The sequence below is a fragment of the Natrix helvetica genome, assembly GCF_964273705.1.
Source record: "Natrix helvetica genome assembly, chromosome: 5".
In the NCBI taxonomy this organism is placed as follows: domain Eukaryota; kingdom Metazoa; phylum Chordata; class Lepidosauria; order Squamata; family Natricidae; genus Natrix; species Natrix helvetica.
This window is the reverse complement of record NC_138551.1, coordinates 107,039,149-107,056,991: the sequence shown is the minus strand read 5'-3', so window position 1 is coordinate 107,056,991 and position 17,843 is coordinate 107,039,149. Positions and strand designations below refer to the sequence as shown.

At 37.0% G+C, this 17,843-nt stretch overlaps 1 protein-coding gene across 17 annotated transcripts in view; it reads right to left on the bottom strand.

Annotated features, from left to right (window-relative positions):
- Positions 1-17,843, bottom strand: part of CAMK2G (calcium/calmodulin dependent protein kinase II gamma) — a gene marked incomplete at its 5' end in the record, with an annotated part of 203,221 nt that overhangs the window by 29,697 nt on the left and 155,681 nt on the right. For 9 of the 17 annotated variants that reach the window (XM_081954526.1, XM_081954535.1, XM_081954541.1 and 6 more), the window contains 2 exons: positions 7,975-8,015; positions 14,566-14,628. In XM_081954526.1, coding sequence (XP_081810652.1) covers positions 7,975-8,015; positions 14,566-14,628 — 104 coding nt within the window. The remainder of the gene's footprint in view (positions 1-7,974; positions 8,016-14,565; positions 14,629-17,843) is intronic. The other 8 variants (XM_081954537.1, XM_081954529.1, XM_081954542.1 and 5 more) reach the window with 1 other exon arrangement.

The following is a 17,843-nucleotide window of genomic DNA, read 5'->3' as shown; positions in this document are numbered from 1 at the left end:
GAACTTTGGAGGAAAGTGAGTGTGTCATATTAGAATTCACTGTAATGCAAGCACTGGCAACTGAATGAAGTCAAAGTAATGAGAGCTGACTTCAACAAACAAAGACAAAGATTAGGAAGGATTCCATGGATGAAAATCCTAGAAGGAAAAACAGATCAGGATGCATGGGAAACTCTGGAGAAAAATACTAAAGGCCTCCCAAAAAAACCAATACCACAGAGAAAGAAAAATAAGAGATACCAGATGAGACCAGCATGATTGCACAAAGAGCTCTCTGACAAACTGAGGGACAAGAAGGACAAGTATAAAAAATGGAAACAGAAATGTAACTAAAACAGAATACCAGCAAATAGCCTGAATTTGCAGAGGTGCAGTCAGGAAGGCTAAGACTCAGAGTGAACACATGCTGAAAATAACCAAAAAAAGTTTATTTCAATACATAAGGAACAAGAAAAATTTAAGGAAATGATGTCTACTAATGGAAGAAGCTGGCAAGAAGGTGATGGGCAGGAGATGGAAAGTGGACCTGCTTTAATTCCTCCTTTGCACCTGTCTTTAAAGAAAAGGAAAAAATAGCCCAACCTACCAAAAGCAGCACAATGAGACACAGAACAGGCATGCAAATCAAAATAGGTTAAAAAAAAAACCACCTTGTAACTTTGACAAATTCAAAGCACCAGAATCAGACAGTTTACAACCCAGGGTACTGAAAAAGCTGGAAGATGTGATCTCAGAACCAGTGAAAACAATCTTTCAAAGCTCCTGAAGCAAGGGCAAGGGGGAACTGCAGGACTGGAAAAGAGCTATATGATTCCAATCTTCAAGATAGAGGAAAAATGGATCCAGCTTACCATCAATACCTGTGAAAATCCTAGAAAAGATAATCAAGCTGCAAATTTGTGAGCTCCTAGAAATGAACAAAGCAATCACTAGAAACCAGCATGAGTTTATTAAAAACAGATCATGCCAGACAAATCTTATGGCCTTCTTTGATTAACTAAATTAGTGGATCAGGGAAATGCTGTGGATATAATCTTCTTAGATTTCAAAAAGGCATTTGACAAAGTAGGCACAGCCTACTTCTTGGTAAGATAGAACAATGTGGGATAGATAGTATCATCATCAGTTGGATTCGCAACTAACCAACTGCACTCAGCCTGAAATCCTTAATGGAACTATATTTACATGGAGGAAAGCATGAAAAGGGGTTTCTTAAGGTTCTATCTTGGGCCCAGTGATGTTTGACATTTTCATAAGTGATCTAGATGACGGGATAGAAAGGGAACTAATCAAATTTGCATCTTGACAGAATTGAGCATTAGGCCCTATCCAACAAGATGCAGTTTAGTGGGAGAAAAGTAACATCCTGCACTTAAGGCAGGAAGAACCAAATACACTAGTGTAGAATAGACAGCACCTGGCTCAACAATAGTAAATGTGAGAGGGATCTAGATGTCGCAATTGAAGTATGAACCAGCAGTGTGCTGCAGCTGATAAGAAACCCCCAATGCAGTCCTAGGCTGCATCAACAGAGAGATAGCATCAAGATCACAATAAGTGATAGTACTACTCTATACTGCATTAGTGAGGCTATACTTGGAAAATTGCATTTAGTTCAGGTTGCCACAATACAAAAAAGATGCAGAGACCCTAGAAAGAGTGCAGAGAAGAGCAACACAGATGATAAGGAATCTAGAGGCTCAACCATATGATGAACAATTGAGAGAACTAGATATGTATAGTACAGGGGTGTCAAATTGGTGACCCATGGGCCGGATGCGTCATGCGTAGCCCACGCCCACCCCAGCTCCGTGATGATGGCAATGTGACGTGTCGAGTTTGACACCCGTAGTCTAGCCTAATGAAGAAAAGGATTAGAGATGACATGATTTATTTATTTGTTTTTATTGATTATATTTTAATGCCACTCATCTCCCTTATAAGATGATAGCTGTCTTCTGGTACATGAGGGGTTGTCACAAGGAGGAGGTGATCTACTAATTCTCCAAAGCACCTTAGGGCAGGACAAAAAGCAGAAGCTCTGCTCCTCAGAGGAAGATCCAACTGGAACTAAGGAGAAACTTCCTGATAGTGAGAACAATTACAATGAAACAGCTTGCCTCTCAGAGTTGTGGGTGCTGCGTTGCAGGAAATCTTCAAGAAAAGATTGAACAACAATTTGTCTGGGCTTCTGCCTTGGGTAGAGAGTTAAACTAGAAGACCTCCAAGGTCCCTTCCAGCTCTATGATTCTATGTCTCCATTTTCTGTAATACTTGTATAGAAAGACAAATACTTATGAAAGAGAATTGCAAACAGGGGCCAGACAGGATTGATCAGATGACATATATGCCAACAAGGAGGCACTGGGTATGAATGGAAAGTACATGGAATAGAAATCTCATTTGATAAAACTAGATTTTATGAGCTTCTCTGTTTCTGCGTTTCTTGTCCTGTGTGAGAAATCAGGGAGAAAAATAGGAGAAATACCAAGGGCAGAGGAGAAAAAAAGATCATTCATTAAGAACTGTGTAGAGACAGAAATTATTCTACAATGATGCAATGATGAGGGGGATGATGCTTTCCTCCCTGAATCTGTCCTATGCCATATTATAATTGACTTATAATTGACTTCAGGAGGAAGAGTACCATTGTACATAAATGGTGAGGAGGTGGAGAGGGTTGGTAGTTTTAAATTTCTGGACATTTATATCTCAGAGGACCTCTCGTGGACCATGAATGCTAACATGCTTGTGAAGAAGGCACAGCAGAGGCTGTACTTCCTGAGAATGCTAAGGAAGATAAATCTATCTCAGCATCTACTTCTTTCCTACTATCCCAGCATTATTGAGAGTGTCCTGACATATGGCATTCTTGCATGGTATGGGAGCAGCTCTGCAGCAGACAAAAAAACTCTACAGCGAATCATTAAAACTGTCCAGAATATCACCGGGCTCCAGGTACCAGTCCTGGAGAACATCTTCACATCTGGCTGTTTGAAGAAGTTGCATGACATTCTCAGAGACTCTTCCCATCGTGCTTACAATCTTTTTAGACTGTTGCCTTCTGGCAGAAGATACAGAACAATTAAAACTAGGACCACATGTTTTCTGAATAGCTTTTATCCCAGAGCTATAATTGCACTCAATAATGAACTAAAGGGTCACCATCAGTGAGCTATTGGACAGCACTACTTGGTCTGTTGTGTGGATGCTTGGGTGGTTTAGGGGCGGGGAATTTTTTTGGTTGGTGGGGGTGTGTTTGGGGATTGTTATGTGTGTTGGGCCTCGTCTCTGGGTGTTATGTGAATTTCGTTGTATGTGTAAACTGGCATATATGTACAATGACAATAAAGTAAAGTAAAGATTAATTCAAGGTCCAAGTTATGGTTTAGTCCATTGACCCAAATCATGCAACTTTTCTCGTCCTTTTTCAGAATCTACTAATACTTATTCCCGCAACAACTTCCCAATTTTGCTTAGAAGAAATACTGTTATATACCTATTTGCACCTCCATTGCCTACCACATAATCTGAGATAACGTCCTTTCCCTGTTGCACCACATTAAGCCTTCTAGAGCAAAGTTGGAGAAACATACTCACCCACAGACTCCTAGAGATAAAATCTTGGCAGTGGTAATTCTTATTTGAATAATGTTCTCCCATTATGTTATCCTCTTTTAAGAGCTACTGTACATGAAGACATTTTAAATCTCCCACATACATTAACAATTGCACTTCTAGATAACTGTAACTTCTTTTTGCTGACACTTCGCCTTTGGTACCACGATATCTTCAGTGTTTTTATTCCATGTTGATTATAGGCATAATCCTTTGAAGCTTCCAAGCAGCCTTTTCATTTTTGCAAAGATTTGCAATCACATTTAGAGTTGTTTTGAGTACAAAATAAATGTGCTTTTTTCATTACTGGAAGGCATGCAGTATGGCTCTTATGTGCCAAAAGCTTAGACAGCTTTGGGAATACAAAGTTATTTTACTGGAATTTCAATCTGAAGTTTATCAGAAAGTATTACAAATACAATGCATAAACTTTAAGTGCTTTTGGGTAAACAAAGCAAGACTCCTGTTAACATGCAGGCACTTAAGTTTGTCCTATTTCACTTGCAGTATTTTCTCTTGGGAATGTACTGCATTAGAATTAGATCTTTTTTTCAGGAGCTCTGAGCAGCACACACCATTGCCTACATTAAATATCACACTCTGTGAACTAAATTTCAAGAAGAAAGGATGAGAAATATATATTTGCTGGAAAAGGAAAGGATTTTTTTCTGATCTGAATTGGAATTTGGCTAAAGTACTAATAGGTTTTTTTAAAAAATCTTGTCCTGTATGTAGCAAACAGCCTATCCTGGGGAAAAACTGGAAGGCATATTTTATGTAAGCTTGGAAAATGTAAAAGATGCAAGGAGTAGTAAATCCCTATTTTTTATTCTCCCTTTTTATCAAAGGTAGGTGCATCCCCTTTTGATGCCATCTGAACTTCTCACACTAAATTACTACTAGGGAAGGAGTACCTCAATCTCCTAGAATATTAAATATGTTTATAATTATTGCTTGGTTTTTACTCTGTTTTAATGGTCAGCTGCAGTGATGTACATGAGATGGACTGCTATATAAATTATTAAATAAACTAGGTTAATAAAAAATACAATCAAATAATATCTTTTCTAATAAAATGGACATTAATAATACATGATTTGGTGTGTTGGGAATTTTGTAGTGATCAATTCCCAGAGGTCTTCAGTAACATTTTGCAAGCCATGAGGGGGAGAGCCATAATTTCCTCAGGGGGCAGCTTATTCCAAAGGAAGTGAGTTCTCCCAACACCAGGCTTCCCTTTTCCATTAAATCTCACAATGGAAGTGGAGCTGGCGGTCCAGGTCAAATGGGCAAAAATACTGGGGAAACTCAGTGTCTTAGACAAGCCCAAGTCACAAAAGGCATTTAAGAAATGACTAATTATAAAATCTGGATTTAAACTACAAAAGGTTATAGATAAAGAACAATTATTATTCCACTTATCCTCAGCTGGCTTAAATATGTAATTCTATTACAGTCACAGTTATCTGTCAGCAAGTAGCAATAATTTATGAAATCTGACAATTTGCGCTAAAAAGGTATAAAAATCTTGCAGGGGGTTTATTTGTATGTTATTGGAAGGTTACAAGCGAACTAACAGACTCCACTGAAGTGACTGGGGTTCAGGACAATATGAAGACAAACATTTAGAGTTGGAATTCAACCACCACATAATGTCTGACCATTGGTATCATCATTAGCCAGGAGTTCTAGGAGAGCCCATCCCTTTGATTAATTTTAGGGCCAAATATGTTTTGAGGTTTCAAACTGGTCAGAACAAGTAACAACATTCCCCTTAGCTTGAACATATTAAGATGAGCTTAGCTCAGAAATATCAGAGTAACTGAGTAATATGGAAGAAAACAACAAGCAATGGTGGACAACTTCAGCCTATATTTCTAATTATATCGTGAGGATCTAGGAAGGGCAAAATCCTTGAAAGTGAAGGACCATCAAGATGGACAAGAACCCATCAATTGTGCATCATTGTTGCCTGAATATTCTGGCAAGGGTCTTGAGGCCCATTTTCTTTCTTTTTTAAAAAAGCGAAGACTTTAGGGAAAGCAAAGCAGAGATGGGGAAAAAGAAAAACCCTCTTCTGTCTTGCTTACATAAATAGGCTGTGAATGGGACCAGGAGGAACATTTTGAGTTCTCCGCGTGGAGAAGAAAAGGCTATGTCTACTTTGTCACTGAGGTCCCAAAGGTGCTGTTCAAAAGGCAAACCAAAAGTGAAACGTTTACAAACGTTTTGAAAAGCACCTTTGAACAATCATGACCTGGATGATCGAGAATCACTACAGACATTTGTCAATGAGGATTACACCGAGTATAAATTCTCTCTTAGTTATTTTTTCCACTGACCTACAGCTCACCCTTCTTTAAGCATATTCTCTCTGATCCAGTTCTAAAAAGCATCAAAAGAGAATCAGACAAACAATGAAATGGAAACAAACCCCCACAACTTCTTAAGTGAGGGCAGTCAATGAGGAAGTGTTTTTAGAGTAATCTATTTTGTTAATTTAGGAGTTTTGAGAACAGCAGAGACATTCTTCCGCCCCCGACCCGACTGCAAAATTATGACATGTAGAATATAAGGCGCATCATTTTTTTGCTAAAACAATTAACAAAGAACCATAGTGTGGTTCATATTTAATGCCTAAAGAAATATTTATGATGAGTGGGATATTGGAAAAACAACAATAAAGCAGTAAGTAGAAGGGCTAATACCCATTCTCTAATGTTCTACTGAATACACGAGGCAGGAACAGGATCGTCCCTTTTAACTTTATCCATTTTTAATGTTAAAGGAGTCCTTGTATTCTGTACAGAGACCTCCTTCATGCAATAGTGAAGCCTGGTCACCTGATTATTATTATTAAATACATATTAAATATATTGTTTAGCTGTATTAGTTTACACTATGTATACACGGAGCGGGGGGACAGGAAAATTGGAGAACACCGACATGGGAGCTCAGCTTGCATGGTTTAATTCTCTCTGCGCTCTCTGTGAATATGTGGAATGGAAAGTAGGGAAACATTTTAGTGGTCTTTAACAGAACATAGCAAAATAAATAAATGCAGCAATGGATTTTAATGGGGAGCTGCTAGTTTCTATTACTATGACTGGGAAATAATGTTAATGATGTCCAATTCCCATTTTTAAATAAATGCAACTTTAAATATATATATATATATACATACTGTGCAGCTAAAGAAAATAGTTCACAGAAGATGTAATATTCACAGAATAGTGGATAAGATGCAAGAATCAGGACTACATTTAGTTTCCTTGCTTGAGGACCAGTAGTTTCCTCAAACATAAAAGAACCAACAATATTATCAAAGAATATAATTTGATTTGAAAACAGTTTTCAGCGATAAGGTAAAGGTTCCTGTCGCACATATGTGCTAGTCATTCCCGATTCTAGGGGCGATGCTCATCTCTGTTTCGAAGAGCCAGCACTGTCCAAAGACGTCTCCAGGGTCATGTGGCCGGCATGATTAAACACCGAAGGCACACGGAATGCTGTTACCTTCCCACCAAAGTGGTCCCTATTTTTCTATTTGCATTTTTACATGCTTTTGAACTGCTAGGTCAGCAGAAGCTGGGACAAGTAATGGAAGCTCACTCCATTTCACAGCACTAGGGATTCGAACCGCCGAACTGCTGACCTTTCTGATCGACAAGCTCAGCGTCTTAGCTACTGAGCTGCCGTATCCCTTTTTCAGGGATGTGAAACTCATATATAAAATAAGAAACTAATTATTCCATTAAATATAGATAATATGGTAAACATAATTTCCTAAAAGATAGACAAATACCCATTGGAAAAGGAAACAGAAATAATAATCAAGTGTGAGGTCTTTGGTAAAACAGTTCTGAAATCCATTAATGTGCATTGCTTTATTAATCCAATGTTATAGATCTCTTGCTCTCATTTTATTTTCACACAGAAATGCAGGGCAGCTGTAGCATGCAAATAATTATATATTTATTTAAAGAGGCAATGACCACTTCCAGATACTTAAACCATACCCTGCAAATTTACTAAAATATTTTTGATAACACACTATGGAATTGTGGGTCTAAGAATTTTCCAGAGATAGTTCTTTGCTGCATAGCTCAATATTACAGTAGTTGTTGCACTTGTTGAAACAGTTGGAAGAAAGTCCTATATTAAGTCTTGAGCCTTAATGGCTTGGTCAACCATCAATTTCGTTGCCGCACTCACATGATCAAGTTGCAGATATGATCTTAGCAGAAGCTGTGCATAGCCATTATCTGGCATATGAATCACTTAGGCTGGCCAAGGATGCAGATTTCTAAGAAAGGGACTGGAAAAGAAAGGGAGGCTCCCAATTTCAAAACCTACCTTTACTCCATCTGACTTTTTGTTCAGTAAGCTCTTGGCAGCTGCAAATAGAATTGAGAAAAGCAAGTGAACCACATTTTAACATTATTTCTCTTTCCCTTAAAGCAAGTCAATATAAAAAAACAAGCTTGATTCATTTTAGGCTCTTATTTGCGCAAAACAATAAAATCTGCATGAACAATAGCTTTACCAACATCCAAACCTTATATCACAATCATATTTTTTTTTCAAAGAAACTGGACAAAAGATAAATCTTCAGAGCTCTTGAGAGGTTCATATCTTCACTTTCATTATTTACTGCCTCTATCCCTTTCAGTAGCCAAAGCTATTAGCAAAGAAGCAATAAAAACCAACTCTTAAATTGACATGCAGAAGAATTATCCCTTGAATCAGTGTTTCATATGACAAATGTTATTCTAGAAAGTCACAAAAAAGCTTTTTTTTACATTTTAATGCCAAGTTGTCATTGTTATGTGCAGTGATTATTAAGGTGTTTTGATTTCCTCCTGCACATAGACATGACAATAGGCAAATATGATATTCTTGTAAGAAATATAGCATGTGAAGTGGCTCATCCCTTACCTACAAAATGTAGAATAAAAAAAGTAAAAATTAAATCTGGGTACTTTACAATGAAAAATCCAACTGTGCACTAAAATCCAATATAGGATAACGTTAGGGAAAACATGATTGCTGCTAATCTGGGCAGAGGTCAGATTGGCAGTTGTCCAGAGGGAGAATTCAAGAGACCACTTATCAGATGAAGTTTACATGTTTCATTTGGAGAAGAGCAAGTTACTTTGCTTTTCATATAACTAGCTTGCAAAGGCAAAGACAGAATACACATAAAACCAGAACATGAATGCATAATGAAGAGACACCCAAAGAGCTTGACAGCACTAAGACCTATCCATGCCAATTGCAATTTTCAAATATACCTTTCAAAACAAATTTTGTGTTGCAGCTCTTTGATTTCTCAAGCCACTCAACACAGAAACAATTGCGCACAACTAGTTCTTGTAGTTTATTCTACAGAAATCACATACTGTGGTTGGAAGAGGATTTTTGGTGTCTGGATAGTATAAATTAGTTAACAGTTAATGCCCTTTGAAAACTGTTCACATCCACCCAATGATGAATCAATTTAATCAGGAACAGCATATTTTGAATAATGATATCTACACTACCTTTACAAAAATTAGGTGGCCTTAAACAAGCTAACAGCTGATTGAGGCATAATAAAAAGGTACATTTTAAAAAATTAAGTACTACATGTATTTAATACAAAGTACAAGATTCACATTTATTTTGTAGCCTTACAAATATTTAAAATCCAAGACCACACAGATGATGATACTAATGAGAAAAATATGTACAGAATACATTAGCTGGATTTGGCTTCCTGTTCACTAAATATGGAATCTAAGGCCTCGATCTGAAATTTTGTTAGATAACATATTTCTGTCCTGAGTGTCATTTAAAAGCAAGCAACATTAAAATTACATTTTATTCATTTATACACTATCCATTTCCAAAGGCCCTGTGCAGCTAATTACCAAGATCAATTTAAAATAAAAGGCAACTCCTTCAAAAATAATAAGCAAATCCACTCATAATATGAACAAAATTGACAATATCAACTATGCAAACTCATGGGCCTGCCAGGATCCAATTTGATTCACAACATGCCCTTCTCCTGTGCTTGATGGAACAACCAAGCCTTAACTGCTTTTAATTGTTTTTCTTTTTTTAATGAGGCAATTTTTTAAAACATGTAAGTGCAAGAATTCAAAGGGGAGAAATGGATATCCCTCCTCTTTTGCATAACTCTTTTGCGCAAAAATATTTCACACGTGAAGAAGGCATGCTGGTTCATGTATGTTTCCATACCACGGGATAAAATTCAGGGTAGCAGATAAGAGCTCTGAGAAATTAAGGCAAGATGTAATAAAAAGGCGCTGTTGCATTCATCCAGCAGGAAACCAATTTATGTTTAAGCTTCTGTAATTAAACCCTAATCCATTCCACGTCTGGAATTCCTATTCTGTAGTTTTATTTGCAGCATAAGGAAAATATCAAAGTTATTTACAGGAGGCTGGTTCCGGCAAATTCAGTGACATTTTTTGGCAGAAAAAGAGAAGTCTTAGTCTACCTATTCCAGCTCTAATATGGTTATCATATGAAAATGAAAACTACTTCATGCAGTTAATCATACTAAAAAAAATAAAATTTGAGAAAGGATGAAAAGGAACCCCTCTCTGGAGCTTTCAGACTTTGCCTCAGTTTTGCCTCTATTAGACATGATGTCATTCTGTAATTGAGACAACAGGATGGTCACTGAAAACCAATCCCACCTGGATATAGACTGTTCACACTGTAAAGCAAATAGCTTACAAATACCTCACAATAGCAAGAACATTGAGAAATGCAATGTTCTTTATTGAAATTGATGTAATTACAGTGGGAGAATAGGCCTTCTGAATAGTGACATAAAACTCAAAGCTGGTTTCATAGAAGCCCAATGATGGCCCTTTTCTGCCCAAGGAATCCAGGTCAAGGAAGGTGTACTCCTGTCAGGCAGTTTCCTTCTGGCCCTGTCAAAAATTAAACTATTAGCATTGCTCTAGAGCAGGGCTGTCAAACTCCTGGCCCATAGGCCAGATGCGTCACGCGCCGGCCACGCCCGGTTGACATCCCTGGTCTAGATCCTCTGATTCTACCCCAGGCTTATCATCATTTTTCCTAAAAATATTAATCAATTAAGATCAGTTAAGCTACAAGCATTTGGAGGGAGGTCAATAATAGATTATGTGGTCAAATCTATGTTAAGGTAACTGGAAATCTAACATAGATATTATGAGAATAGGAAATGTTTAGACATTGAAAGGAGAATTAGTGGAAGTTATCCATTCAGCTACTGTCAGTGTCAAGAGTTGATATAGTAGAAAGAAAGCCCCAAGGAGCTTGATAATGAGAGCCCAGAAGGTCTTGAAATTCACCCATATACTGCTCTCATAAATGGCCTGCAGTTCTTTGCCTCCACACCCAGAAGCTGTATAATTTAATTCCTCCTCAACCTTTGCATACATAGCAGACTGGGAAAGCAGTGGTAAAATTCAAATTTTGTTACTACCAGTTCTGTGGGCGTGGCAGGGGAAGGATACTGCAAAATCCCCATTCCAGCCAGAGGTGGTATTTGCCAGTTCTCCAAACTACTCAAAATTTCTGCTACCGGTTCTCCAGAACCTGTCAGAACCTGCTGGATTTCACCCCTGTGGGAAAGCCTGATATATATTAATCTACAAAAGAGTCCCCCACTCTTTTGTAGAGCGAAGATACATTTTGCACCAAGTTTGGACTTTTAGATAATACACTGTTATCCAAAAGATGAAACTTGGATCCCTACAATTAAGCACCCCACAAGAACACAAAACTTCCTGGGAATACTTGAAAGACAAAACGCACAGAGAATGCTATACTCGGCACAAGACGACAACAAACAAGTTGCAAAAAGGGTTTCCAGAGAATGTAGCATTCTATATTCACACTCTGCAGATTCTCAATATGGGGACATACCACCATCCAATTCTAACTTACTTCTTACCTGTAAACGTGTGTTTGAGAAGCCTTTGGAAATTAAGTATTAAAAAACATACTCACAATATTTATTGTGCAATTATAGCCTGCCTTTGATATAGGACAACCATTTTTGAACTGAGTTGTTTAGTCTTTTAATAGCAAAGATAATGGATCACAAAAGAAAGCTTACAGAAATTATGTGTGGCCTACTTGGGTTTTAGACCTAAAGATGGTATACATGGGACTTCCCCATGTTTTAACAGCAACCTTATGCAGTAGGGTAGGGTAGGGTGAGAACAATGAAGCTCAAATGGTTACTTGAATATGACTTTTCCTTAGTTATTATTCCATCTTGATTTTAGTTTTCCATTTTTAGTATTGACCTAAATGAAACATAACCTGCACTGAAATTTCTAAATGGAAATGAACTTGCAATTGTGAAGGTATTACAGATAGTTCTTGACTTACAATAGTAATCGGGGCTGGAAATGAGTTGCAAACTGTTATGCTCATAAGTTGAAGCACCCCTCACATGAACTGAAGTAATTTTCTGGCCTTTTTCCCAGTGGCCATTAAGCGAATGTGGCAGTTGTCAAATGCAGTGGTAGTAATCAAACAGTACAGTCATTGAGCGAACTCATATATTTGAATGGCCATTTTTTAAATCTAAAATGTCAGTGGCCATAAAGAATTTGGGAGCATTCTAATTTTTAAGCCTAGCTAAAGCTTAAATGTGAATTTACCTTCAAAGGACAGATTCTGACTATATAGTAAACTTACAATTACTCCTGCCTTCCTTCTAAAGTCAACAAAAATGATCCATTCTGCAATTGAAGTTCTTTTCTAAAATTATATATCTACATTAACTAGGAATAATTTCTCTGTTCCCAATAGTATGTGTTACTTAAATGCTTTTACACACGTTTCTTGCTATTATTAGTCTAAACTATTTAAATAATTGATTATGGATTATGAAATGTGTATGGGTACCTATACCTCCAGAGTCTAAAAATTAGTCCTGGAGAAAGTTGTTTGAAGCAAGTGGGATCATCCCTTCATTAGCATTTAAATATTTCATAAGTAGTCCTTACAGGGTTTTTATACCTCACCATAATTCCTGTTTAATTTATGAGAAATTACCAATTAGTCAAGTGTCTTTACATCAAAGGCAGGCAACACTGATTCTGCTACTTTTCAAGGAAAATCTCTTGCAAGAAAAGTCATCTGGAAAATAAGTGTTTCCGTTTCCTCCACTGATTATTATATATGGGCTCTCCTCATGTATCTAATCACAGGTTTCAAATATGGCACAAAAGTGAAGAGATACTCACTTTGGCTTCAAGCAATTTTCTCCCAGTCTAGTTTTGATATCAAAAAGTTAAATTAGGCCTGAAAATTACGCTCAATGTGGAAAAGAAGAGAGTTTCTCCTCACACCAATCTATATATTCCCTTCCATTTAAAAAAATTCAATTTCTCATAAAAAAGGAAGTTTGCCTCTAGCCACATATAAATTGTAGATGCCTGCTCACACATCTAATTTGGCTGGATAAAAGGGGCTCATTTTAATGCAGTGGATAGTGATTGCATTTTAAACTAATGTGGTTTTTAAAGAATGTTCTATAATTGGTGTATATCTGATAAGATAAAGCTCTTTCTCCAACTAGTTAAATTTTGAAGATTCCAACATTAACTTTGAGAACCTACCGGCAAACCTAGTAACTGCTTTTGATGAATACCAAGAATGGTTTTGTTCCTGCAGATTCTGAACATGCATTATTTACTAAAACAAATTGTCCTACTTCTACAGTCTGCAGCAGGGAAATTCGATCACAATACATCCAAAATCTGCAATATATATTCAAATATATTGCATGAATTCATATATATTGCATGAAATGTCACACATGTATGTGCGCCCAGACAGAAGCATACAGATTAAGTTAATAAGTAGGAAGAAGATAAACTGAAATGTGAGGGGTTTCTATTTTAAGGGGCCTTATCTGATAAGCAAGGGGATCATGGGAAACCTTGCATGCATTCAATAGTTCCAGGAACACATTTTTCAAAGTTCTAACACCTGTAGTTCCATAGAGAAATCCTAGGGAAGTTGGCTCAGGTCTGGCTCTAAAGTCATTAGAAAATACTCAGAAACTTGTCAGATGAGCAGTCCACATTGCATGCTTCCCATCCAAGCAATATTCAGGCTATGGACATATTTATTTGTACTTTTGTTTAGCTGAAGAGGAATTAGCAACAGGAAGCTTTTTCCAAATTTGGGGTTAATGCTTCTTCCAGCACACTATCATTTCCTGCTGGGGAGGGGGAATATAGAGGACAAAAGAGGATTTAACAGATATTTTCCATTCTTAAATGATAACAATTTTGGAAGCACAAGATCAATGTTCTTTATTGGATAAAAAAGTTAAGTGTCTTTGCCAGTACAAGAAAGCTTGTCCCACTGTTTCTTATCCTTTATTCCCCAAATTTAAACCTACAGCCAAATATAATTACAAATGTGATGCATAATATTGAATGCTACTGTGTGTCACTGCTTATCCCCAATCCACATGAGAAAATAGCAGTTAATCTTATGCTATCCTACTATAAAATGTTAGATGTTATTTAAAAACAAAATTCAGAATTTGCTAACAGGTTGATATCCTACTATGACATTGGTGATTGTAGGAGCCATATCAACTTTCTGAAATGATTTAAAAAATGTACTGACACTATGACAATCCCTCTCTCCAAATGTCAATTCACAGCAAAACAGGGTTAACTACCCAACATGCATTTTGTTAGTAGGTTCAAACTCAATGTACTTATGATTCTTGGTTAGATGGATACCTTAATGCATGCCCTTTTCTCAGCCAGCAAGCATGGATGGTGTGTCTCACTAGGTGCACAAATACTATCATGCTGGTTTTCACTGGCAGTGGAATTGATTGAGGGTGGGCAAGTGTGTGGTTCTAAGTTCAGGCACTCAGGAGATACGACTCATGCCACATACCTTGCTCAGCCAGGCCGGCAGCACTCATGGCGGCCGAAGCAGGGGCGGAGCTCTGCCTGCCAACTGATTGGACACAATCATTCAGTGGGAGGAGCCATAATAAAGCAATAAAGGCCCATTAGCATGGTGCAAGTAAATTAGTTTTAAAAGAAATGTGGAAAAAAAAGAAAGGAAAGAAGAGGGGAAACACAATATTATAAAAAAGATAATATTATTCCCTTTTAAATATGAAGAAAAAACCACAGGAGCCGGCACAAAGGGTTGGACATCAGGAAGTTGAGAAAGCTGCAGGCTTTAGATGTAAACAGTGTTTATGAAACAGACTTTCAGTTATAGAGTTTTATGTCAACAAAATCAAAGACGAAAGTATTAGCTGCAGAACAGAAGACTAGAATGTCTACTTTAAAATCACAAAAGGGACTGAATGATGCTATGTACACCAGTTGCAACAGGTCGTGTTACTACATTAAAAAATAATTAGAGAAATAAAGGCAAATAAACATTAGAATGATCAGTCAACCAGTTGGCTTGATTTATGAACAGCAGCTTCAGCCACTGTGTATTAAGTGAAGAAACATTAATAAGGAAATCAGTATTTGTTAAGAAGAATGAAGTGCTGTCCTGATATTGAACTAGTTTACTAAAGTGCTTTTTAACCTTTTGCCCTCTAGAAAAAGACAGATATTCGGTTCAGGATTATTTATTACCCTCCAGTCTGAAAAGCAGTCACAGACGTTCAAAAGTTTCTGATGATGAACTGTAATTGTCAGAGAAATAGCAAGTAAGTCAAAGCCTGCAATCTGTTAAATTATTCAGAAGGTTTCAAAGCCAAAGAGGAAAACGTGTAATTGTACCTCACCAGTTAGAAAAAATGGTGAGTTAGAGTAATGGAAATATTTTAGTATCTTAGTAATGCTACAGGACCACTAATCTAAAATAATAAAAAAAATATAATAAAGGATATATGCAAAGAGATCAATAGGCAGGCTATCATATTATACTGAATCGTTCACTTCCATAAGTAAGGCACTTCACCTGTGTTTGCTCCTTTCCAAAGCTGTGTACCGTAGATAACACTGGTCTACAAAGAGAAAGCCTCAGAAATGAGTAGCTTAGTTTTACCAGAATTCAGACACTAATAAAAGAAAATTAAATCCTGAATATTAATTGGCTCCAGTTTCAAAATTGCATCAAAATAATACAAAATTACAAGGGGGATGTGTGATTATGCTAACTTTTCTGCAAAATGTGATATAGTAATGAGAATGGTGCCACAGCAATCATTATAAATTTATCTTTTTATTGATACCAATAATCCTGGTAGAATCTCTCCCCATGCTCATCACTCACTGCTTCATTGTTCAAAGTCTAAACGTGAGTGTAAGAAGTGAATTTTCAGTGACATGTTTTCACCAAGTGGTTTATAGGACCTAAGCAAATTTTCCATGTGTTTCTCAGTCATCTGTCTTGCTGTTCTCAAAGTGAAGATAAATTTATACACTTCTGTGTATGCTCAGTGAAGTAGTGGCATCCTGCAGCACTTTCAGAGAAGCGCTTTGCGTGCAATGGCACTTACTCTGTGTAATGGCCTCCCCTGAAGATCTAGATGACCTTCAACTGCTGGTCTCTAAAAACCTGGCATTTTGCTAAGGCATTCAAGCTGGATTGTTACTTAAGCCCAATAAAGGTACTGTGACTGAAGATAATGTATAAACTGCCTCAGCTTTTATACTGTGTGCTGTATGCAACGTAATTTCATTTTAATGTATGCCGATTGGTGTATATTTGAAGTGACAGTAAAGCTATTCTATTCTATTCTATTCTATTCTATTCTATTCTACTTTACTCTTATTCTATTCTATGCATTTACTATGTTTCTATCTGTATACTATGTTCTATTTGTATATTATTATGTTTTCATTAGATATTTATGCTGCTTTTATCATCTCCATTTCTTGGCCGAGGGAGCCAGTGTTGTCCGAAAACATTTCTGTGGTCATATGGCCAGCATGACTATAATCTAAGGCCTCCAGAGTGCTGTTACCTTCCCACCGAAGTGGTGCCTGTTTATTTATTTGCATTTACATGCATCAAACTGCCAGATTGGCAGAAGCTGGGGCAAGTAATAAGAGCTCACCCATCACATGGCGTTTGGGTGTTGAACCTGAGCTGTCAGCTTTCCATCTTTCCAACTGCTGAGCCACTAAATGCCCCCCCCCCACCCTTTATGACAAATACCACTATGATTCAAAGGCAATATAGCATTTTAAAGAATGGTAAATTATAAGCATATTTAATATAAAACATATTATTGTTCTGATTAGGATATCACGTAGCCAATAGTGTCCATATGACCTGGAATTTGTTTACTGTCCAAAAACACAGGAAGACATGTTGAGATTCTCCTAAGCAGTTCCGCCTTTAGATAATAACTAGAGCAGACTACTTGCACCATAAAACTTCTATTTTAGGAACTGTTCGGGAGGAGTTGTCTTGACCCTTCTTCTCCCAAGCCATCTGAACTGTGCTGTCTCTTGCTACAATGGAATGCGGCCCTTCCTTCCTGAAAATCAAGACTACAATCCATCACTTCTGCGACGTCCATCACCCTCAATTAGTTAAACTCTCATCATGATGTTGAAGCTTATTGGTAAACTAGGCAAACTGTGACATTTTATAACCATTTTTCTCATAACAGATTCTTATTTTGCATGAAAAAGTCAACAATTACATTGGAGCTCCATAACCATTTGAATTCAGGTGATATGTCTATGATTTTCAGCATATGGAGGCACTTGGCCATCATTGTCCAGTCTTGGAAGGAGGCAATGACAATCCACTTCTGCACTGCTGCTTAGAAAGCTACATAGCTATGTCAATGAAGTCACCATGAGTCAATTTCAACTAGAGGGCAGCTTTATCTGTTTATGATATGTAGCATATATTCTATAAGGCATCATAATTACATTAGGCCTCCCTGAATGAATTTGCATGCTTCACATATTTGCAAAAGCATTACACAATTCTACCTTATCATTTAAGAACATCCTTATGACATTCTATATTTGGCTCCTCATACTATATAACAATGATAGGCAACATTTTTGGGTAAAGAGTGTATTTTAAAACATTGTTTTCTGGCTACGAGGATGGTATCTCTGCAATTATAAATTTATATGAGAATGGGCAGAATTAAAACATTTCATCCTTAATGTTCAGGATTAAAAACTAGCTTTTGCACTCTCATTTTATTTTTTTAGTGATAAAAAAAATTATGT